Source organism: Oncorhynchus gorbuscha, unplaced genomic scaffold (genome assembly GCF_021184085.1).
Source record: "Oncorhynchus gorbuscha isolate QuinsamMale2020 ecotype Even-year unplaced genomic scaffold, OgorEven_v1.0 Un_scaffold_1741, whole genome shotgun sequence".
NCBI lineage: Eukaryota > Metazoa > Chordata > Actinopteri > Salmoniformes > Salmonidae > Oncorhynchus > Oncorhynchus gorbuscha.
In genome coordinates this window covers 9,279-35,478 of record NW_025746432.1, presented here as the reverse complement: position 1 = coordinate 35,478, position 26,200 = coordinate 9,279, and the positions used below count along the sequence as shown (strand labels likewise).

General features: G+C 46.3%; 1 protein-coding gene and 1 long non-coding RNA gene across 2 annotated transcripts; both read right to left on the bottom strand.

Annotated features, from left to right (window-relative positions):
- Positions 1 to 38: 38 nt before the first annotated feature.
- Positions 39 to 20,632, bottom strand: LOC124023965. The gene is made up of 3 exons (XR_006836817.1): positions 20,436 to 20,632; positions 649 to 746; positions 39 to 254 (listed from the first exon to the last, which is right to left on the bottom strand). It is a non-coding gene; the product is annotated as an uncharacterized LOC124023965 (long non-coding RNA).
- Positions 20,633 to 23,271: 2,639 nt separating this feature from the next.
- On the bottom strand, positions 23,272 to 24,121 carry LOC124023966 (probable glycosidase CRH1; the record flags this gene model as incomplete). Its single annotated transcript, XM_046338127.1, is given in 2 exon segments — positions 23,272 to 23,331; positions 23,996 to 24,121. Coding segments are annotated over 2 exon segments (186 nt in total), but the record flags the coding sequence as incomplete, so codon positions are not given.
- Between the last annotated feature and the right edge of the window lie 2,079 nt (positions 24,122 to 26,200).

Sequence of the window (26,200 nt, the reverse complement as noted above, 5' to 3'; positions counted from 1 at the left end):
AATGAATGATTAAATGGACTGAAGATTTTACTGCACTCTTGACAAACATTTAATTGGAGAAAACCCATTTTCCTCATGCTACATATACACAACTGGTGTGAGAGTAACAAACGCCCAACATTGATCTCAACAAAATCATACGGTCAGACTTCTTTGACCATTACTCACAGTGGAGTGAAAGATGCCCCCTGGGCTGTGGGATGAATGTAAGGAAGTCTCCTAGGATTGTATCACTGTTCAGGCCACTGATGTTCCTTTCCACAACACAAAGACATAGCTATGAGTGAAGGGTAGCAGAGGGAGGAGAGAGACGAGAGCAGAGAGAGAGGAGAGCAGAGAGAGCAAAGCAGAGAGAGGAGAGAGGAGAGCAGAGAGAGAGAGAGGAGAGCAGAAAGAGGAGAGCAGAGAGAGAGGAGAGCAGAGAGAGCAGAGCAGAGAGAGGAGAGAGGAGAGCAGAGAGAGAGAGAGGAGAGCAGAGAGAGAGGAGAGCAGAGAGGGAGAGAGGAGAGCAGAGAGGGAGAGAGCAGAGAGAGAGAGAGAGAGGAGAGGAGAGAGAGAGAGAGAGAGAGAGAGCAGAGAGAGAGCGAGAACGCTAAAGGAAAGACCCATTCAGAAGAGAACATATCAGAGGTTATCTGTGTGACTTACCAAGACTCTGTTCTCCACCTTGTCTCCTTTGATCTCTAGTTTGACTCTCTTCTTCACCGAGAGCCTCATCTTCCTCCCCACTGCATCCTTCACACTCTCTACAAGAGGAGAGGAGAGGAGAGGAGAGAGAGGTGAGCACCAGGACATAACATTTTGAATGTATTCATTTGATTAAATAACTTGATTAAATCGGCCAACTTTCCAAAGCTATAAAAAAAGCATTAAAAAAACATTTAAACCAAAAATAAATAAAAAACTAATTAAATCCATAATTCACACAAACCACAGTGGAAGAAAGTCATGTTTTAAAAAGGTCTAAATAGTGGTGTTTTATTAGCTTTGATCCCCCACCTGCCTGGTGGAGATTTAAACCTTGTCACCAGTCATATTTACTTCAGCTTCTGCTGTTCAAATTGATTCTCCACACCCTCTGGAAGCTCATCCAATGAGAATTGGCTTATAGAGGAACTGGGTCATCTCTTTCTCTCTGTCTCTCTACCTCTCTCTCTCTCTCTGTCTCTCTGACTCTCTCTCTCTGTCTCTCTGCCTCTCTCTCTGTCTCTCTGACTCTCTCTCTCTGTCTGCCTCTCTCTCTGTCTCTCTGTCTCTCTGTCTCTCTGCCTCTCTGCCTCTCTGTCTCTCTCCCTGTCTCTGTCTCTCTCCCTGTCTCTGTCTCTCTCCCTGTCTCTGTCTCTCTCCCTGTCTCTCTCTCTCTCTCTCTGCCTCTGTCTCTCTCTCTGCCTCTCTCTCTGTCTCTCTCTGCCTCTCTCTCTGTCTCTCTCTGCCTCTCTCTCTGTCTCTCTCTGCCTCTCTCTCTGTCTCTCTCTGTCTCTCTGCCTCTCTCTCTGTCTCTCTCTGTCCTCTCTCTCTCTGCCTCTCTCTGTCTCTCTCTGCCTCTCTCTCTCTCTGCCTCTCTCTCTCTCTCCTCTCTCTCTCTGCCTCTCTCTCTCTCTCTGCCTCTCTCTCTCTCTGCCTCTCTCTCTCTCTGCCTCTCTCTCTCTCTGCCTCTCTCTCTCTCTCTGCCTCTCTCTCTCTCTGCCTGCTCTCTCTCTCTCTCTGCCTCTCTCTCTCTCTCTGCTCTCTCTCTCTCTGCCTCTCTCTCTCTCTGCTCTCTCTCTGCCTCTCTCTCTCTCTCTGCCTCTCTCTCTCTCTGCCTCTCTCTCTCTCTGCCTCTGTCTCTCTGCCTCTGTCTCTCTGCCTCTCTCTCTCTGCCTCTCTCTCTCTGCCTCTCTCTCTCTGCCTCTCTCTCTCTGCCTCTCTCTCTCTGCCTCTCTCTCTCTGCCTCTCTCTCTGCCTCTGTCTCTCTCTCTCTCTCTCTCTCTGCCTCTCTCTCTCTCTCTCTGCCTCTCTCTGCCTCTCTCTCTGCCTGCCTCTCGCTCTCTGCCTGCCTCTCGCTCTCTGTCTCTCTGCCTCTCGCTCTCTGTCTCTCTGCCTCTCGCTCTCTGTCTCTCTGCCTCTCTCTCTGTCTCTCTGCCTCTCTCTCTGCCTCTGTGTCTCTCTCTGTCTCTCTGCCTCTCTCTCTCTCTGCCTCTCTCTCTCTCTGCCTCTCTCTCTCTGCCTCTCTCTCTCTCTGCCCCTCTCTCGCTCTCTGCCTCTTTCTCTCCCTCTTTGCCTCCCTCTTTCTCTCTCTCTCTGCCTCCCTCTTTCTCTCTCTCTCTGCCTCTCTCTCTGCCTCTGTGTCTCTCTCTGTCTCTCTGCCTCTCTCTCTCTCTGCCTCTGTGTCTCTCTGCCCCTCTCTCGCTCTCTGCCTCTTTCTCTCCCTCTTTGCCTCCCTCTTTCTCTCTCTCTCTGCCTCCCTCTTTCTCTCTCTCTCTGCCTCTCTCTCTGCGTGTGTACACACACACACACACACACACACACACACACACACACACACACACACACACACACACACACACACACACACACACACACACACACACACACACACACACAATGGGGCAAAAAAAGTATTTAGTCAGCCACCAATTGTGCAAGTTCTCCCACTTAAAAAGATGAGAGGCCTGTAATGTTCATCATAGGTGCACTTCAACTATGACAGATAAAATGAGAGGGGAAAAAAATCCAGAAAATCACATTGTAGGATTTTTAATGAATTTATTTGCAAATTATGGTGGAACATAACGATGGTCTGTATGGCCAAATAGTTTTGTTTCATCAGACCAGAGGACATTTCTCCAAAATGTACGATCTTTCTCCCCATGTGTAGTTGCAAACCGTAGTCTGGCTTTTTTATGGCGGTTTTGGAGCAGTGGCTTCTTCCTTGCCGAGCCTTTCAGGTTATGTTGATAAAGAACTTGTTTTACTGTGGATATAGATACTTTGGTACCTCTTTCCTCCAGCATCTTCACAAGGTCCTTGGCTGTTGTTCTGGGATTGATTTGCACTTTTCGCACCAAAGTACGTTCATCTCTAGGAGACAGAAAGTGTCTCCTTCCTGAGCAGTATGATGGCTGCATGGTCCCATGGTGTTTATACTTGAATACTGTTTTTTGTACAGATGAACGTGGTACCTTCAGGCATTTGGAAATTGCTCCCAAGGATGAACCAGACTTGTGGAGGTCTACAATTTTTTTTCTGAGGTCTTGGCTGATTTCTTTTGATTTTCCCATTATGTCAAGCAAAGAGGCACTGGGTTTGAAGGTAGGGCTTGAAATACATCCACAGGTACACCTCCAAAAGCCTCAAATGAGGTCAATTAGCCTATCAGAAGCTTCTAGCTTCTTCCTATCAGAAGCTTCTGTCCCTCTTTCACTCTCTCTGTCTCTCTCTGTAGCTCTCTCTCTGTCTCTCTGTAGCTCTCTCTCTGTCTCTCTGTAGCTCTCTCTCTGTCTCTCTGTAGCTCTCTCTCTGTCTCTGTAGCTCTCTCTCTGTCTCTCTGTAGCTCTCTCTCTGTCTCTCTGTAGCTCTCTCTCTGTCTCTCTGTAGCTCTCTGTAGCGCTCTCTCTGTCTCTCTGTAGCTCTCTCTCTCTGTAGCTCTCTCTCTGTCTCTCTGTAGCTCTCTCTCTGTCTCTCTGTAGCTCTCTCTCTGTCTCTCTGTAGCACTCTCTCTGTCTCTCTGTAGCTCTCTCTCTCTGTAGCTCTCTCTCTGTCTCTCTGTAGCTCTCTCTCTGTCTCTCTGTAGCTCTCTCTCTGTCTCTCTGTAGCTCTCTCTGTCTCTCTGTAGCTCTCTCTCTGTCTCTCTGTAGCTCTCTCTCTGTCTCTCTGTAGCTCTCTGTAGCGCTCTCTCTGTCTCTCTGTAGCTCTCTCTCTCTGTAGCTCTGTAGCTCTCTCTCTGTCTCTCTGTAGCTCTCTCTCTGTCTCTCTGTAGCTCTCTCTCTCTGTAGCTCTCTCTCTGTAGCTCTCTCTCTCTGTAGCTCTCTCTCTGTCTCTCTGTAGCTCTCTCTCTCTCTCTCTGTAGCTCTCTCTCTGTCTCTCTGTAGCTCTCTCTCTGTCTCTCTGTAGCTCTCTCTCTGTCTCTCTGTAGCTCCCTCTCCTTCTCTGTAGCTCTCTCTCTGTCTCTCTGTAGCTCTCTCTCTGTCTCTCTGTAGCTCTCTCTCTGTCTCTCTGTAGCTCTCTCTCTGTCTCTCTGTAGCTCTCTGTCTCTCTGTCTCTCTGTAGCTCTCTCTCTGTAGCTCTCTCTCTGTCTCTCTGTAGCTCTCTCTGTCTCTCTGTAGCTCTCTCTCTGTCTCTCTGTAGCGCTCTCTCTGTCTCTCTGTAGCTCTCTCTCTGTAGCTCTCTCTCTCTGTAGCTCTCTCTCTCTCTGTAGCTCTCTCTCTGTCTCTCTGTAGCTCTCTCTCTGTCTCTCTGTAGCTCTCTCTCTGTCTCTCTGTAGCTCTCTCTCTGTCTCTCTGTAGCTCCCTCTCCTTCTCTGTAGCTCTCTCTCTGTCTCTCTGTAGCTCTCTGTCTCTCTGTAGCTCTCTCTCTGTCTCTCTGTAGCTCTCTGTAGCGCTCTCTCTGTCTCTCTGTAGCTCTCTCTCTCTGTAGCTCTCTCTCTGTCTCTCTGTAGCTCTCTCTCTGTCTCTCTGTAGCGCTCTCTGTCTCTCTGTAGCTCTCTCTCTCTCTGTAGCTCTCTCTCTCTCTGTCTCTCTGTAGCTCTCTCTCTGTCTCTCTGTAGCTCCCTCTCTCTCTCTCTGTAGCTCTCTCTCTGTCTCTCTGTAGCTCTCTCTCTCTCTCTCTGTAGCTCTCTCTCTGTCTCTCTGTAGCTCTCTCTCTGTCTCTCTGTAGCTCTCTCTCTGTCTCTCTGTAGCTCTCTCTCTGTCTCTCTGTAGCTCTCTCTCTGTAGCTCTCTGTAGCTCTCTCTCCGTCTCTCTGTAGCTCTCTCTCCGTCTCTCTGTAGCTCTCTCTCCGTCTCTCTGTAGCTCTCTCTCCGTCTCTCTGTAGGTCTCTCTCCGTCTCTCTGTAGCTTTCTCTCCGTCTCTCTGTTGCTCTCTCTCCGTCTCTCTGTTGCTCTCTCTCCGTCTCTCTGTTGCTCTCTGTCTCTGTAGCTCTCTTTCTGTCTCTCTCTGTAGCTCTCTCTCTCTCTCTCTCCAATTCAAGGGCTTTATTGGCATAGGAAACATATGTTAACATTGCCAAAGGAAGTGAAATAAATAATAAACAAAAGCAAAATAAACTTTCTCTCTTTGTCTCTCTCTTTTTCTCTCTGTCTCTACCCCTCTCTTCACACTGTACTCCTAATTCTGGAGTCTGGTCTGTATGGGGGAGGTTGGTATAACTGTTCTGGCTGTGACTGTGTGACTGCTCCAACATTAGCTAACCCCTTCACTGTGACTGGGCCTGGGTCAAACCCTCTCTGGGAACACAGGTGTTGTTCTGTTGTTGTAACAATCAATTAGGAGCCATGATCTGTAAACTTCCCTGGATGTGACCCTTTCACCCTGGTGCTTGGCCTTGTGCCAGCTGGTGATAAGACAAGCCTCAGAGTCGTCAGACAAAGAGAAAGTTGTTCAGGCAAATCAGTGTTCTCCTCTCGCTGTTGCTCTTTCACTTGCTCTCTCTCTCTCTCTCATCCCCCCTTTCGCTCTCTCTCTCTCTCTCTCTCTCTCTCTCTCTCTCTCTCTCTCACCCCCCTCTCTCTCTCTCTCACACACAAACACACACACACACACACAATCCAGGTGAGGGCTATGAGAGCATCCTCTTGGTTGTGTGTGAGAGAGAGAGAACAGAACAATGAGCATCACTCAGACAATGCAGCTACTTTCTCTTCCTCTTGTGTTCTGACAGAGAATTCTCATGCTGACTGTTCTGTGCTGACTGCTTCATGCTGGCTGACTGCTCTGTGCTGACTGCTTCATGCTGGCTGACTGCTCCATGCTGACTGACTGCTCCGTGCTGACTGACTGCTCCGTGCTGACTGACTGCTCTGTGCTGACTGACTGCTCCGTGCTGACTGACTGCTCCGTGCTGACTGACTGCTCCGTGCTGACTGACTGCTCCGTGCTGACTGACTGCTCTGTGCTGACTGACTGCTGCGTGCTGACTGCTCCGTGCTGACTGACTGCTCTGTGCTGGCTGACTGCTGCGTGCTGACTGACTGCTCTGTGCTGACTGACTGCTCTGTGCTGACTGCTCCGTGCTGACTGACTGCTCTGTGCTGGCTGACTGCTGCGTGCTGACTGACTGCTCTGTGCTGACTGCTCCGTGCTGACTGGCTGCTCCGTGCTGACTGACTGCTCCGTGCTGACTGACTGCTCTGTGCTGACTGCTCCGTGCTGACTGACTGCTCTGTGCTGGCTGCTCCATGCTGACTGACTGCTCCGTGCTGACTGACTGCTGCGTGCTGACTGACTGCTGCGTGCTGACTGACTGCTCCGTGCTGACTGACTGCTCCGTGCTGACTGACTGCTCCGTGCTGACTGACTGCTCCGTGCTGACTGACTGCTCCGTGCTGACTGACTGCTGCGTGCTGACTGCTCCGTGCTGACTGACTGCTCTGTGCTGGCTGACTGCTGCGTGCTGACTGACTGCTCTGTGCTGGCTGCTCCATGCTGACTGACTGCTCCGTGCTGACTGACTGCTCCGTGCTGACTGACTGCTCCGTGCTGACTGACTGCTCCGTGCTGACTGACTGCTCTGTGCTGACTGACTGCTCTGTGCTGGCTGCTCCGTGCTGACTGACTGCTGCGTGCTGACTGACTGCTGCGTGCTGACTGACTGCTGCGTGCTGACTGACTGCTCCGTGCTGACTGACTGCTCCGTGCTGACTGACTGCTGCGTGCTGACTGACTGCTGACTGCTTCATGCTGGCTGACTGCTGATGCTGGCTGACTGCTGATGCTGGCTGACTGCTCCGTGATGGCTGACTGCTTCATGCTGGCTGACTGCTTCATGCTGGCTGACTGCTTCATGCTGGCTGACTGCTGATGCTGACTGACTGCTGCGTGCTGACTGACTGCTCCGTGATGGCTGACTGCTTCATGCTGGCTGACTGCTTCATGCTGGCTGACTGCTTCATGCTGGCTGACTGCTGATGCTGACTGACTGCTGCGTGCTGACTGACTGTTCCGTGCTGCTCTGTGTTACAACAGCTCCTAGAAGAAATGAGATCCTCATTCTGCCGTGACTCCCCTGTTCTGTTCTATTGCCGTTGACTGTGATGTCACAATGCATGATGTTATGTCAGCCCTCGTTCTCTCAGTCACACCATCACAACACATGATGTTATGTCAGCCCTCATTCTCTCAGTCACACCATCACAACACATGATGTTATGTCAGCCCTCATTCTCTCAGTCACACCATCACAACACATGATGTTATGTCAGCCCTCGTTCTCTCAGTCACACCATCACAACACATGATGTTATGTCAGCCCTCGTTCTCTCAGTCACACCATCACAACACATGATGTTATGTCAGCCCTCGTTCTCTCAGTCACACCATCACAACACATGATGTTATGTCAGCCCTCATTCTCTCAGTCACACCATCACAACACATGATGTTATGTCAGCCCTCATTCTCTCAGTCACACCATCACAACACATGATGTTATGTCAGCCCTCGTTCTCTCAGTCACACCATCACAACACATGATGTTATGTCAGCCCTCATTCTCTCAGTCACACCATCACAACACATGATGTTATGTCAGCCCTCGTTCTCTCAGTCACACCATCACAACACATGATGTTATGTCAGCCCTCGTTCTCTCAGTCACACCATCACAACACATGATGTTATGTCAGCCCTCATTCTCTCAGTCACACCATCACAACACATGATGTTATGTCAGCCCTCGTTCTCTCAGTCACACCATCACAACACATGATGTTGTCAGCCCTCATTCTCTCAGTCACACCATCACAACACATGATGTTGTCAGCCCTCATTCTCTCAGTCACACCATCACAACACATGATGTTATGTCAGCCCTCGTTCTCTCAGTCACACCATCACAACACATGATGTTGTCAGCCCTCATTCTCTCAGTCACACCATCACAATGCATGATTGTTCTGATGGGAGAACTGGCCCCAATACTGTTCTGCTTTTACAACTGCTTGTGTTACTGTGGTGCTTCCAAACAGAATTCCATCATGAGGACAGAGTGTGAGTTTATCAGGAGCTGGTCGATCAACCTCAATGATACTGGAATCTAGAAACGTCTCACGTCAACTACACACGTCTGGTGTCATATCGGGAGGGTAAACGTCACCAAGCCGAATCCTATCATATCACTCTGAAACAGAGAGGTCTTTATCCACGGGCTTTGGTGTAATCTGGTGTCCTTACATGCAACTAAACTAGTAACTGGAGTCAGGATTTGACCAGCTTCATTTCAATACAATTCAATCACATATTTGTTTACATCGTAGTCCTACATTGTTTAGATGTTACAGGAGAGACAAGTCCAGGTCCAAGAGGCTTCTAAACAGCTTCTAGCGTCAAGCCATAAGACTGCTGAACAGCCAATCAAATGGCTACCCAGACTATTTGCATTGACCCCCCCACCTCCTGCCAATTGTTACTCTGCTGCTATTCTCTGTTTATCATCTATGCATAGTCACTTTAACTATACATTCATGTACATATTACCTCAATTACCTCCACTAACCGGCGACCCCGCTCTTTAATTATTTGTTATTTTTCTATTATCTTTTCATTTGTATTTTTTAAATTATTTATTTATGTTTTACTTCAGTTTATTTTAGTGAATAATTTATTATCACGTATTTTTCTTGAATCTGCATTGTTGGTTAAGGGCTTGTCAGTCAGCATGTCACTGTAAGGTCTACTACACCTGTTGTATTCAGCATTTCACTGTGAGGTCTACTACACCTGTTGTATTCAGCATTTCCCTGTAAGGTCTACTACACCTGTTGTATTCAGCATTTCACTGTAAGGTCTACTACACCTGTTGTATTCAGCATTTCACTGTAAGGTCTACCTACACCTGTTGTATTCAGCATTTCACTGTGAGGTCTACCTACACCTGTTGCATTCAGCATTTCACTGTAAGGTCTACTACACCGGTTGTATTCAGCATTTCACTGTAAGGTCTATCTACACCTGTTGTATTCAGCATTTCACTGTAAGGTCTATCTACACCTGTTGTATTCAGCATTTCACTGTAAGGTCTATCTACACCTGTTGTATTCAGCATTTCACTGTAAGGTCTATCTACACCTGTTGTATTCAGCATTTCACTGTAAGGTCTATCTACACCTGTTGTATTCAGCATTTCACTGTAAGGTCTATCTACACCTGTTGTATTCAGCATTTCACTGTAAGGTCTATCTACACCTGTTGTATTCAGCATTTCACTGTAAGGTCTATCTACACCTGTTGTATTCAGCATTTCACTGTAAGGTCTACTACACCTGTTGTATTCAGCATTTCACTGTGAGGTCTACCTACATCTGTTGTATTCAGCATTTCACTGTAAGGTCTACTACACCTGTTGTATTCAGCATTTCACTATAAGGTCTACTACACCAGTTGTATTCAGCATTTCACTGTAAGGTCTACTACACCGGTTGTATTCAGCATTTCACTGTAAGGTCTACTACACCGGTTGTATTCAGCATTTCACTATAAGGTCTACTACACCGGTTGTATTCAGCATTTCACTGTAAGGTCTACTACACCTGTTGTATTCAGCATTTCACTGTAAGGTCTACTACACCGGTTGTATTCAGCATTTCACTGTAAGGTCTACTACACCGGTTGTATTCAGCATTTCACTATAAGGTCTACTACACCGGTTGTATTCAGCATTTCACTGTAAGGTCTACTACACCTGTTGTATTCAGCATTTCACTGTAAGGTCTACTACACCTGTTGTATTCAGCATTTCACTGTAAGGTCTACTACACCTGTTGTATTCAGCATTTCACTGTAAGGTCTACTACACCTGTTGTATTCAGCATTACACTGTAAGGTCTACTACACCTGTTGTATTCAGCATTTCACTGTAAGGTCTACTACACCTGTTGTATTCAGCATTACACTGTAAGGTCTACTACACCTGTTGTATTCAGCATTTCACTGTAAGGTCTACTACACCTGTTGTATTCAGCATTTCACTGTAAGGTCTACCTACACCTGTTGTATTCAGCATTTCACTGTAAGGTCTACTACACCTGTTGTATTCAGCATTTCACTGTAAGGTCTACTACACCTGTTGTATTCAGCATTTCACTGTAAGGTCTACTACACCTGTTGTATTCAGCATTTCACTGTAAGGTCTACCTACACCTGTTGTATTCAGCATTTCACTGTAAGGTCTACTACACCTGTTGTATTCAGCATTTCACTGTAAGGTCTACTACACCTGTTGTATTCAGCATTTCACTGTAAGGTCTACTACACCTGTTGTATTCAGCATTTCACTGTAAGGTCTACTACACCTGTTGTATTCAGCATTTCACTGTAAGGTCTACCTACACCTGTTGTATTCAGCATTTCCCTGTAAGGTCTACTACACCTGTTGTATTCAGCATTTCACTGTAAGGTCTACTACACCTGTTGTATTCAGCATTTCACTGTAAGGTCTACTACACCTGTTGTATTCAGCATTTCACTGTAAGGTCTACTACACCTGTTGTATTCAGCATTTCACTGTAAGGTCTACCTACACCTGTTGTATTCAGCATTTCCCTGTAAGGTCTACTACACCTGTTGTATTCAGCATTTCACTGTAAGGTCTACTACACCTGTTGTATTCAGCATTTCACTGTAAGGTCTACTACACCTGTTGTATTCAGCATTTCACTGTAAGGTCTACTACACCTGTTGTATTCAGCATTTCACTGTAAGGTCTACTATACCTGTTGTATTCAGCATTTCACTGTAAGGTCTACTACACCTGTTGTATTCAGCATTTCACTGTAAGGTCTACCTACACCTGTTGTATTCAGCATTTCACTGTAAGGTCTACCTACACCTGTTGTATTCAGCATTTCACTGTAAGATCTACTACACCTGTTGTATTCAGCATTTCACTGTAAGGTCTATCTACACCTGTTGTATTCAGCATTTCACTGTAAGGTCTACCTACACCTGTTGTATTCAGCATTTCACTGTAAGGTCTACCTACACCTGTTGTATTCAGCATTTCACTGTAAGGTCTACCTACACCTGTTGTATTCAGCATTTCACTGTAAGGTCTACCTACACCTGTTGTATTCAGCATTTCACTGTAAGGTCTACTACACCTGTTGTATTCAGCACATGTGATAAATAACATTTGGATGTGATTACTGGCATAAAGGCCAATTAATGCAAAGTGTTTAATACGCTACCCAATCAGCAATGAACACACACCCTGCTGTAGGGCTACACTGTATAGCATGAAGGCCAATGAACACACACCATACTGTAGGACTACACTGTATAGCATGAAGGCCAATGAACACACACCCTGCTGTAGGACTACACTGTATAGCATGAAGGCCATGCTGTAGGACTACACTGTATAGCATGAAGGCCAATGAACACACACCCTGCTGTAGGACTACACTGTATAGCATGAAGGCCAATGAACACACACCCTGCTGTAGGACTACACTGTATAGCATGAAGGCCAATGAACACACACCATACTGTAGGACTACACTGTATAGCATGAAGGCCAATGAACACACACCATGCTTTAGGACTACACTGTATAGCATGAAGGCCAATGAACACACACCCTGCTGTAGGACTACACTGTATAGCATGAAGGCCAATGAACACACACCATACTGTAGGACTACACTGTATAGCATGAAGGCCAATGAACACACACCCTGCTGTAGGACTACACTGTCTAGCATGAAGGCCATGCTGTAGGACTACACTGTATAGCATGAAGGCCAATGAACACACACCATACTGTAGGACTACACTGTATAGCATGAAGGCCAATGAACACACACCCTGCTGTAGGACTACACTGTATAGCATGAAGGCCAATGAACACACACCATACTGTAGGACTACACTGTATAGCATGAAGGCCAATGAACACACACTCTGCTGTAGGACTACACTGTATAGCATGAAGGCCAATGAACACACACCCTGCTTTAGGACTACACTGTATAGCATGAAGGCCAATGAACACACACCATGCTGTAGGACTACACTGTATAGCATGAAGGCCAATGAACACACACCATGCTGTAGGACTACACTGTATAGCATGAAGGCCATGCTGTAGGACTACACTGTATAGCATGAAGGCCAATGAACACACACCATGCTGTAGGACTACAATGTATAGCATGAAGGTCAATGAACACACACCCTGCTTTAGGACTACACTGTATAGCATGAAGGCCAATGAACACACACCCTGCTTTAGGACTACACTGTATAGCATGAAGGCCAATGAACACACACCATGCTTTAGGACTACACTGTATAGCATGAAGGCCAATGAACACACACCATGCTTTAGGACTACACTGTATAGCATGAAGGTCAATGAACACACACCCTGCTTTAGGACTACACTGTATAGCATGAAGGCCAATGAACACACACCCTGCTTTAGGACTACACTGTATAGCATGAAGGCCAATGAACACACACCCTGCTTTAGGACTACACTGTATAGCATGAAGGCCAATGAACACACACCATGCTGTAGGACTACACTGTATAGCATGAAGGCCAATGAACACACACCATGCTTTAGGACTACACTGTATAGCATGAAGGCCATGCTGTAGGACTACACTGTATAGCATGAAGGCCAATGAACACACACCATGCTTTAGGACTACACTGTATAGCATGAAGGCCAATGAACACACACCATGCTTTAGGACTACACTGTATAGCATGAAGGCCATGCTGTAGGACTACACTGTATAGCATGAAGGCCAATGAACACACACCCTGCTTTAGGACTACACTGTATAGCATGAAGGCCATGCTGTAGGACTACACTGTATAGCATGAAGGCCAATGAACACACACCCTGCTTTAGGACTACACTGTATAGCATGAAGGCCAATGAACACACACCCTGCTGTAGGACTACACTGTATAGCATGAAGGCCAATGAACACACATCCTGCTTTAGGACTACACTGTATAGCATGAAGGCCAATGAACACACACCCTGCTGTAGGACTACACTGTATAGCATGAAGGCCAATGAACACACACCATGCTTTAGGACTACACTGTATCATGACTTGTCCTTTACATTAACTCCTCTACATCCAGCAGGTGCAGGTCCATCTGGTGTCGTAGCTGGGGACTAATAACATAGACACACACGTGGACCGTGAGGTTTGAACGAGATGAGTTACCTGACTGATGTTACACGTAGGTGACATTAGCTCAGACATTTCTACGTTTTACAAGGTGATTACCAGAGAGAAACACCAAAACAACACCTACAAAGACCGTCTGAAGCTGCACTCGGCCATCCATGCCTGAGGTTTCCAAACGGTTAGAGATGAACTCACGGGTTTAATAATGCTGTAGCCCAATACAACGGGACAATGACTTACTGGGATAAAGACACGATTTAAAAAGGGATGAAAGACAATCTCACTGAGACTACACTGGGATGCCTCTCTATCTAAACGGGTTTTCTGCTAATATACGATTTTATGTCGCTAAACCCAGCCAGTCTGGATAAATGTTAAATTATAGTCTAACAATGGAATTCCCCGAATACAGCGTTTCTCTGTTGGATGGTTATTACTGAAATATCAGTAACTACATTTTGCCACACAGTAAAATCCCGCATCATTACAAGCCCGTGGGTTTCCCTGGATCACAATAAGACACCGCGGGTTGCCTTTACTACACCCTGCTGTAGGACTACACTGTATAGCATGAAGGCCAATGAACACACACCATACTGTAGGACTACACTGTATAGCATGAAGGCCAATGAACACACACCCTGCTGTAGGACTACACTGTCTAGCATGAAGGCCATGCTGTAGGACTACACTGTATAGCATGAAGGCCAATGAACACACACCATACTGTAGGACTACACTGTATAGCATGAAGGCCAATGAACACACACCCTGCTGTAGGACTACACTGTATAGCATGAAGGCCAATGAACACACACCATACTGTAGGACTACACTGTATAGCATGAAGGCCAATGAACACACACTCTGCTGTAGGACTACACTGTATAGCATGAAGGCCAATGAACACACACCCTGCTTTAGGACTACACTGTATAGCATGAAGGCCAATGAACACACACCCTGCTTTAGGACTACACTGTATAGCATGAAGGCCAATGAACACACACCATGCTGTAGGACTACACTGTATAGCATGAAGGCCAATGAACACACACCATGCTGTAGGACTACACTGTATAGCATGAAGGCCATGCTGTAGGACTACACTGTATAGCATGAAGGCCAATGAACACACACCATGCTGTAGGACTACAATGTATAGCATGAAGGTCAATGAACACACACCCTGCTTTAGGACTACACTGTATAGCATGAAGGCCAATGAACACACACCCTGCTTTAGGACTACACTGTATAGCATGAAGGCCAATGAACACACACCATGCTTTAGGACTACACTGTATAGCATGAAGGCCAATGAACACACACCATGCTTTAGGACTACACTGTATAGCATGAAGGTCAATGAACACACACCCTGCTTTAGGACTACACTGTATAGCATGAAGGCCAATGAACACACACCCTGCTTTAGGACTACACTGTATAGCATGAAGGCCAATGAACACACACCCTGCTTTAGGACTACACTGTATAGCATGAAGGCCAATGAACACACACCATGCTGTAGGACTACACTGTATAGCATGAAGGCCAATGAACACACACCATGCTTTAGGACTACACTGTATAGCATGAAGGCCATGCTGTAGGACTACACTGTATAGCATGAAGGCCAATGAACACACACCATGCTTTAGGACTACACTGTATAGCATGAAGGCCAATGAACACACACCATGCTTTAGGACTACACTGTATAGCATGAAGGCCATGCTGTAGGACTACACTGTATAGCATGAAGGCCAATGAACACACACCCTGCTTTAGGACTACACTGTATAGCATGAAGGCCATGCTGTAGGACTACACTGTATAGCATGAAGGCCAATGAACACACACCCTGCTTTAGGACTACACTGTATAGCATGAAGGCCAATGAACACACACCCTGCTGTAGGACTACACTGTATAGCATGAAGGCCAATGAACACACATCCTGCTTTAGGACTACACTGTATAGCATGAAGGCCAATGAACACACACCCTGCTGTAGGACTACACTGTATAGCATGAAGGCCAATGAACACACACCATGCTTTAGGACTACACTGTATCATGACTTGTCCTTTACATTAACTCCTCTACATCCAGCAGGTGCAGGTCCATCTGGTGTCGTAGCTGGGGACTAATAACATAGACACACACGTGGACCGTGAGGTTTGAACGAGATGAGTTACCTGACTGATGTTACACGTAGGTGACATTAGCTCAGACATTTCTACGTTTTACAAGGTGATTACCAGAGAGAAACACCAAAACAACACCTACAAAGACCGTCTGAAGCTGCACTCGGCCATCCATGCCTGAGGTTTCCAAACGGTTAGAGATGAACTCACGGGTTTAATAATGCTGTAGCCCAATACAACGGGACAATGACTTACTGGGATAAAGACACGATTTAAAAAGGGATGAAAGACAATCTCACTGAGACTACACTGGGATGCCTCTCTATCTAAACGGGTTTTCTGCTAATATACGATTTTATGTCGCTAAACCCAGCCAGTCTGGATAAATGTTAAATTATAGTCTAACAATGGAATTCCCCGAATACAGCGTTTCTCTGTTGGATGGTTATTACTGAAATATCAGTAACTACATTTTGCCACACAGTAAAATCCCGCATCATTACAAGCCCGTGGGTTTCCCTGGATCACAATAAGACACCGCGGGTTGCCTTTACTACACCCTGCTGTAGGACTACACTGTATAGCATGAAGGCCAATGAACACACACCATACTGTAGGACTACACTGTATAGCATGAAGGCCAATGAACACACACCCTGCTGTAGGACTACACTGTCTAGCATGAAGGCCATGCTGTAGGACTACACTGTATAGCATGAAGGCCAATGAACACACACCATACTGTAGGACTACACTGTATAGCATGAAGGCCAATGAACACACACCCTGCTGTAGGACTACACTGTATAGCATGAAGGCCAATGAACACACACCATACTGTAGGACTACACTGTATAGCATGAAGGCCAATGAACACACACTCTGCTGTAGGACTACACTGTATAGCATGAAGGCCAATGAACACACACCCTGCTTTAAGACTACACTGTATAGCATGAAGGCCAATGAACACACACCCTGCTTTAGGACTACACTGTATAGCATGAAGGCCAATGAACACACACCATGCTGTAGGACTACACTGTATAGCATGAAGGCCAATGAACACACACCATGCTGTAGGACTACACTGTATAGCATGAAGGCCATGCTGTAGGACTACACTGTATAGCATGAAGGCCAATGAACACACACCATGCTGTAGGACTACAATGTATAGCATGAAGGTCAATGAACACACACCCTGCTTTAGGACTACACTGTATAGCATGAAGGCCAATGAACACACACCCTGCTTTAGGACTACACTGTATAGCATGAAGGCCAATGAACACACACCATGCTTTAGGACTACACTGTATAGCATGAAGGCCAATGAACACACACCATGCTTTAGGACTACACTGTATAGCATGAAGGTCAATGAACACACACCCTGCTTTAGGACTACACTGTATAGCATGAAGGCCAATGAACACACACCCTGCTTTAGGACTACACTGTATAGCATGAAGGCCAATGAACACACACCCTGCTTTAGGACTACACTGTATAGCATGAAGGCCAATGAACACACACCATGCTGTAGGACTACACTGTATAGCATGAAGGCCAATGAACACACACCATGCTTTAGGACTACACTGTATAGCATGAAGGCCATGCTGTAGGACTACACTGTATAGCATGAAGGCCAATGAACACACACCATGCTTTAGGACTACACTGTATAGCATGAAGGCCAATGAACACACACCATGCTTTAGGACTACACTGTATAGCATGAAGGCCATGCTGTAGGACTACACTGTATAGCATGAAGGCCAATGAACACACACCCTGCTTTAGGACTACACTGTATAGCATGAAGGCCATGCTGTAGGACTACACTGTATAGCATGAAGGCCAATGAACACACACCCTGCTTTAGGACTACACTGTATAGCATGAAGGCCAATGAACACACACCCTGCTGTAGGACTACACTGTATAGCATGAAGGCCAATGAACACACATCCTGCTTTAGGACTACACTGTATAGCATGAAGGCCAATGAACACACACCCTGCTGTAGGACTACACTGTATAGCATGAAGGCCAATGAACACACACCATGCTTTAGGACTACACTGTATCATGACTTGTCCTTTACATTAACTCCTCTACATCCAGCAGGTGCAGGTCCATCTGGTGTCGTAGCTGGGGACTAATAACATAGACACACACGTGGACCGTGAGGTTTGAACGAGATGAGTTACCTGACTGATGTTACACGTAGGTGACATTAGCTCAGACATTTCTACGTTTTACAAGGTGATTACCAGAGAGAAACACCAAAACAACACCTACAAAGACCGTCTGAAGCTGCACTCGGCCATCCATGCCTGAGGTTTCCAAACGGTTAGAGATGAACTCACGGGTTTAATAATGCTGTAGCCCAATACAACGGGACAATGACTTACTGGGATAAAGACACGATTTAAAAAGGGATGAAAGACAATCTCACTGAGACTACACTGGGATGCCTCTCTATCTAAACGGGTTTTCTGCTAATATACGATTTTATGTCGCTAAACCCAGCCAGTCTGGATAAATGTTAAATTATAGTCTAACAATGGAATTCCCCGAATACAGCGTTTCTCTGTTGGATGGTTATTACTGAAATATCAGTAACTACATTTTGCCACACAGTAAAATCCCGCATCATTACAAGCCCGTGGGTTTCCCTGGATCACAATAAGACACCGCGGGTTGCCTTTACTACACCCTGCTGTAGGACTACACTGTATAGCATGAAGGCCAATGAACACACACCATACTGTAGGACTACACTGTATAGCATGAAGGCCAATGAACACACACCCTGCTGTAGGACTACACTGTCTAGCATGAAGGCCATGCTGTAGGACTACACTGTATAGCATGAAGGCCAATGAACACACACCATACTGTAGGACTACACTGTATAGCATGAAGGCCAATGAACACACACCCTGCTGTAGGACTACACTGTATAGCATGAAGGCCAATGAACACACACCATACTGTAGGACTACACTGTATAGCATGAAGGCCAATGAACACACACTCTGCTGTAGGACTACACTGTATAGCATGAAGGCCAATGAACACACACCCTGCTTTAAGACTACACTGTATAGCATGAAGGCCAATGAACACACACCCTGCTTTAGGACTACACTGTATAGCATGAAGGCCAATGAACACACACCATGCTGTAGGACTACACTGTATAGCATGAAGGCCAATGAACACACACCATGCTGTAGGACTACACTGTATAGCATGAAGGCCATGCTGTAGGACTACACTGTATAGCATGAAGGCCAATGAACACACACCATGCTGTAGGACTACAATGTATAGCATGAAGGTCAATGAACACACACCCTGCTTTAGGACTACACTGTATAGCATGAAGGCCAATGAACACACACCCTGCTTTAGGACTACACTGTATAGCATGAAGGCCAATGAACACACACCATGCTTTAGGACTACACTGTATAGCATGAAGGCCAATGAACACACACCATGCTTTAGGACTACACTGTATAGCATGAAGGTCAATGAACACACACCCTGCTTTAGGACTACACTGTATAGCATGAAGGCCAATGAACACACACCCTGCTTTAGGACTACACTGTATAGCATGAAGGCCAATGAACACACACCCTGCTTTAGGACTACACTGTATAGCATGAAGGCCAATGAACACACACCATGCTGTAGGACTACACTGTATAGCATGAAGGCCAATGAACACACACCATGCTTTAGGACTACACTGTATAGCATGAAGGCCATGCTGTAGGACTACACTGTATAGCATGAAGGCCAATGAACACACACCATGCTTTAGGACTACACTGTATAGCATGAAGGCCAATGAACACACACCATGCTTTAGGACTACACTGTATAGCATGAAGGCCATGCTGTAGGACTACACTGTATAGCATGAAGGCCAATGAACACACACCCTGCTTTAGGACTACACTGTATAGCATGAAGGCCATGCTGTAGGACTACACTGTATAGCATGAAGGCCAATGAACACACACCCTGCTTTAGGACTACACTGTATAGCATGAAGGCCAATGAACACACACCCTGCTGTAGGACTACACTGTATAGCATGAAGGCCAATGAACACACATCCTGCTTTAGGACTACACTGTATAGCATGAAGGCCAATGAACACACACCCTGCTGTAGGACTACACTGTATAGCATGAAGGCCAATGAACACACACCATGCTTTAGGACTACACTGTATCATGACTTGTCCTTTACATTAACTCCTCTACATCCAGCAGGTGCAGGTCCATCTGGTGTCGTAGCTGGGGACTAATAACATAGACACACACGTGGACCGTGAGGTTTGAACGAGATGAGTTACCTGACTGATGTTACACGTAGGTGACATTAGCTCAGACATTTCTACGTTTTACAAGGTGATTACCAGAGAGAAACACCAAAACAACACCTACAAAGACCGTCTGAAGCTGCACTCGGCCATCCATGCCTGAGGTTTCCAAACGGTTAGAGATGAACTCACGGGTTTAATAATGCTGTAGCCCAATACAACGGGACAATGACTTACTGGGATAAAGACACGATTTAAAAAGGGATGAAAGACAATCTCACTGAGACTACACTGGGATGCCTCTCTATCTAAACGGGTTTTCTGCTAATATACGATTTTATGTCGCTAAACCCAGCCAGTCTGGATAAATGTTAAATTATAGTCTAACAATGGAATTCCCCGAATACAGCGTTTCTCTGTTGGATGGTTATTACTGAAATATCAGTAACTACATTTTGCCACACAGTAAAATCCCGCATCATTACAAGCCCGTGGGTTTCCCTGGATCACAATAAGACACCGCGGGTTGCCTTTACTAGCCGTTAATAGCTACCGTTAACAGACCGGTGTTCACATGTCTTACCCAGCAGTTCTTTGGGGACCTCCGATACTTCCTCGCTCATTTTTGCAGTCTTGGCTCGACGATAATATCCAACGAAAAACACAAAAATACCGTGTGTCAATAATTCAAATAATAAAATAACGGGTGGATACAACAGACAGAGAGTCCTGCTCGCGAAGTGTCAGGTGCCGCTCCGAACGCCCGGTTACATGTCTCCCTCCTCGCGTTTTCGGTAAGATGTATCCACATTTGCCTAGGCGCATATCCCTCCGTTTCCTGTCCGCTTCTAAAACTCAGGATAGGAAAATCATACATTTAAAAATAACAGATTTCCTCAGAGAATCCACTGATTAACGGCTAGTAGATGACACCATTCAGGGCTCACCTCGCGAGAATGAACCGCCACCGGAAGAATCACACAACCTCACACAGAGCCCTCGTTGTACGTTACAGACCGTGATGTGCCAGCCCCTCCTCTCCTGCGACGCCCGGGCCGTCGCGGCTGGCTGTAGACGGGTCAAGGAGCGCAGCAGCAGCGAGGAGAAGGGGACATCTGCTGGCGCTGTGTGAAGCTACATGCTGTACTGTGTATTAATGCTGTATTATAAGGTTTGAAGTGCCTTGCTCAAGGGCACATTGACAGATTTGTGTCCACATATTTGGCTCGGGGATTCGAACCAGTGACCTTTCAGTTACTGGCCCAACACTCTTAAGCACAAGGCTACCTGCTTTACATTACCTGCTATAGGGATAAAGGGGTAAGTGGAAGTGGAGATGAGGGTTGGCCTAGAGATGATGATGATGATGATGAGGAAGAGGATGAGGAGGAATTTGATGATTGTGAAGATGATGGAGATGAATGTGATGAAGTTGATGGGGTGGAAAAAATAATGATGATGTTGATGGGGAAGGTAATGGTGATGTTGATGGAGAAGGTAATGGTGATGGTTGATGGGGAAGGTAATGGTGATGTTGATGGGGAAGGTAACGGTGATGTTGATGGGGAAGGTAATGTTGATGTTGATGGGGGGGTAATGGTAACGTTGATGGGGAAGGTAATGTTGATGGGGAGGGTAATGGTGATGTTGATGGGGGAGGTAATGGTAATGTTGATGGGGAAGGTAATGTTGATGATGGGGAAAGTAATGTTGATGGGGAAGGTAATGGTAATGTTGATGTGGAAGGTAATGGTAATGTTGATGGGGAAGGTAATGGTAATGTTGAAGGTAATGTTGATGATGGGGAAGGTAATGTTGATGGGGAAATTAATGTTGATGGGGAAGGTAATGTTGATGATGGGGAAAGTAATGTTGACGGGGAAGGTAATGCTGATGTTGATGGGGAAGGTAATGTTGATGTTGATGGGGAAGGTAATGTTGATGTTGATGGGGAAGGTAATGTTGATGTTGATGGTGGGGAAAGTAATGTTGATGGGGAAGGTAATGTTGACGGGGAAGGTAATGTTGATGGTGATGGGGAAGGTAATGTTGATGACGATGGTGGGGAAAGTAATGTTGATGGGAAAGGTAATGTTGATGGGGAAGGTAATGTTGATGGGGAAGGTAATGTTGAGGGGGGAGGTAATGGTAATGTTGATGGGGAAAGCAATGTTGATAGGGAAGGTAATGGTAATGTTGATGGGGAGGTAATGGTAATGTTGATGATGGGGAAAGTAATGTTGATGGGGAAGGTAATGGTGATGGGGAAGGTAATGGTGTTGGGGAAGGTAATGGTAATGGTGATGGGGAAAGTCATGTTGATGATTGGGAAAGTAATGTTGATGGGGAAGGTAATGTTGATGATGGGGAAAGTAATGTTGATGGGGAAGGTAATGGTGATGGGGAAGGTGATGTTGATGTTGATGGGGAAGGTAATGTTGATGGGGAAGGTAATGGTGATGTTGATGGGGAAGGTAACGGTGATGTTGATGGGGAAGGTAATGTTGATGTTGATGGGGGGGTAATGGTAACGTTGATGGGGAAGGTAATGTTGATGGGGAGGGTAATGGTGATGTTGATGGGGGAGGTAATGGTAATGTTGATGGGGAAGGTAATGTTGATGATGGGGAAAGTAATGTTGATGGGGAAGGTAATGGTAATGTTGATGTGGAAGGTAATGGTAATGTTGATGGGGAAGGTAATGGTAATGTTGACGGGGAAGGTAATGTTGATGATGGGGAAGGTAATGTTGATGGGGAAATTAATGTTGATGGGGAAGGTAATGTTGATGATGGGGAAAGTAATGTTGACGGGGAAGGTAATGCTGATGTTGATGGGGAAGGTAATGTTGATGTTGATGGGGAAGGTAATGTTGATGTTGATGGTGGGGAAAGTAATGTTGATGGGGAAGGTAATGTTGACGGGGAAGGTAATGTTGATGGTGATGGGGAAGGTAATGTTGATGACGATGGTGGGGAAAGTAATGTTGATGGGAAAGGTAATGTTGATGGGGAAGGTAATGTTGATGGGGAAGGTAATGTTGAGGGGGGAGGTAATGGTAATGTTGATGGGGAAAGCAATGTTGATAGGGAAGGTAATGGTAATGTTGATGGGGGAGGTAATGGTAATGTTGATGATGGGGAAAGTAATGTTGATGGGGAAGGTAATGGTGATGGGGAAGGTAATGGTGTTGGGGAAGGTAATGGTAATGGTGATGGGGAAAGTCATGTTGATGATTGGGAAAGTAATGTTGATGGGGAAGGTAATGTTGATGATGGGGAAAGTAATGTTGATGGGGAAGGTAATGGTGATGGGGAAGGTGATGTTGATGTTGATGGGGAAGGTAATGTTGATGTTGATGGGGAAGGTAATGTTGATGGGGAAGGTAATGGTGATGTTGATGGGGAAGGTAATGGTGATGTTGATGGGGGAGGTAATGTTGATGGTGAAGGTAATGGTGATGTTGATGGGGTAAGTAATGTTGACGGGGAAGGTAATGTTGATGATGGGGAAAGTAATGTTGATGGGGAAGGTAATGGTGATGGGGAAGGTGATGTTGATGGTGATGGGGAAGGTGATGTTGATGTTGATGGGGAAGGTAATGTTGATGTTAATGGGGAAGGTAATGTTGATGGGGAAGGTAATGGTGATGTTGATGGGGAAGGTAATGGTGATGTTGATGGGGGAGGTAATGTTGATGGTGAAGGTAATGGTGATGTTGATGGGGTAAGTAATGTTGACGGGGAAGGTAATGGTGATGGGGGGGTAATGGTGATGTTGATGGGGGGTAATGTTGATGTTGATGTGGAAGGTAATGTTGATGTTGATGGGGAAGGTAATGTTGATGTTGATGGGGAAGGTAATGTTGATGTTGATGGGGAAGGTAATGTTGATGTTGATGGGGAAAGTAATGGTGATGTTGATGGGGAAGGTAATGTTGATGTTGATGGGGAAAGTAATGGTGATGTTTTGATGGGGAAAGTAATGTTGATGTTGATGGGGGGGTAATGGTGATGTTGCTGGGGGGTAATGGTGCTGTTGATGGGGGGGTAATGTTGATGTTGATGGGGAAAGTAATGTTGATGGGGAAGGTAATGTTGATGTTGATGGGGAAGGTAATGTTAATGGGGAAGGTAATGTTGATGTTGATGGGGTAAGTAATGTTGATGACGATGGTAATGAAGAGGAGGATATTGAGGAAGAAACGGAGGAGGAGGATCATGAAGAGAATGATTATGAAGCTGATTGGGATGAGGAAGAGGAGGAGGAAGATGATTGTGGTGGTGGAGGAGGGGGGAGGAGGAGGAGGAGGAAGATGATTGTGTATGTGGAGGAGGAGGGGAGGAAGAGGAGGAGGAAGAGGATGGTGGTGGTGGATGAGGACGGAGGAAGAGGATTGTGATGGAGGAGGAGAGGGGAGGAAGAGGATGGTGGTGGTGGAGGAGGGGGAGGAAGAGGAGGGGGAAGAGGATTGTGATGGAGGAGGAGAGGGAGGAGGAGGAAGAGGATGGTGGTGGTGGAGGAGGGGGAGGAAGAGGAGGAGGAAGAAGTTGGTGGTGGTTGATGAGGAAGAGGATGGTGGTGGTGGATGAGGATGGTGGTGGTGGAGGAGGAAGAGGAGGAGGAAGAAGATGGTGGTGGTTGATGAGGAAGAGGATGGTGGAGGTGGATGAGGGTGGTGGTGGTGGAGGAGGAGGAAGTGGAGGAGGAAGACGATGTTGGTGGTGGATGAGGAAGAGGATGGTGGTGGTGGAGATGGGGGAGGAAGAGGAGGAGGATGGTGGTGGTGGAGATGGGGGAGGAGGGGATGAGGAGGCAGAGGTGATATTGAGGATCAATGTTTCTATGTTTCTACTCAGATGAATCGGTCCTGAGCCATTGAAACCTCACATGAAGTGCCGAGGCAGTTTGCACAGAGACCATGAACACATACATCCACCACTGACAGTCTGGGCTGCTTTTCTCCATGAGGACTTTGTGATGCAGTGAGCAGGATGGAGCAGAAAGTTCATCACAACCCATCACCTTGACTTCAATGTTAAATCACTGAGTCATTACCACAGGACAGGAGTCCAGTCAGCACGTCCTGTTTACGTTGTTTTTAATACGGATTCACCCTAATCTCATTTACCAGACACTTCCTCCTATTGCTATCCGCAATTAGTCTTGTGATGAGGTTAGAATTACCCTAAAGTGTTGACTCTGTCTGGTCAAGAAAATAAATGGGAAATTATAACAAATGGTGACTTAATCCTGCCAATAGATGGCAGTAAAGTGACAGGTTTTGATCAGGAGTCCAACATCAGAATCTTTGTAATGAACAGATGTTTTTTTTTTTTAAATAGGCTAGTCAGTTAAAGAACAAATTCGTATTTACAATGACGGCCTACCCCCGGGCCAAACCCCGGACGACGCTGGGCCAATTGTGCCCCAGCATCATCCGGGATGAGGAACGGTTCCTTATTTTGAGTGGTGAGATTGTCTTGTTCATTTGAAACTAGTGAGAAGGAGCTATTTGGTGTCTTTCTCCAAGACGTACCATTTCGGTTACAGTACATTAGTTGTGTTGACAGCAGGGTTCAACTTACAGGTGAGTTCGGGGGGGGGGGCTCTGGGAACACCCAGAACAAATCAGGGCACCCCCAAGGTGGGTTCGGGGGGGGGGGGGCTCTGGGAACACCCATAACAAATCAGGGCACCCCCACGAGTGGCAGAGATATCTATGTTGGGCACCCAACACAACAAACAACCCCACTCGGTATATAAGGTTGAGAATCATTGTTTTGGCTTTGTTGATATCAACACGGACCCCTTAGAAACGGAAGATGGCAACACTATCTGCCGTGCTGTGTGCTCACAGGTTCATTGTTTTGGCTTTGTTGATATCAACACGGACCCCTTAGAAACGGAAGATGGGCAACACTATCTGCCTTGCTGTGTGCTCACAGGTTCCCTGTCTTTCTCTGAACACCACAGTAATCATGCAGGGGATATCAACACGGACCCCTTAGGAACAGAGGATGGCAACACTATCTGCCTTGCTGTGTGCTCACAGGTTCCCTGTCTTTCTCTGAACACCACAGTAATCATGCAGGGGATATCAACACGGACCCCTTAGGAACAGAGGATGGCAACACTATCTGCCTTGCTGTGTGCTCACAGGTTCCCTGTCTTTCTCTGAACACCACAGTAATCATGCAGGGGATATCAACACGGACCCCTTAGGAACAGAGGATGGCAACACTATCTGCCTTGCTGTGTGCTCACAGGTTCCCTGTCTTTCTCTGAACACCACAGTAATCATGCAGGGGATATCAACAAGGACCCCTTAGGAACAGAAGATGGCAA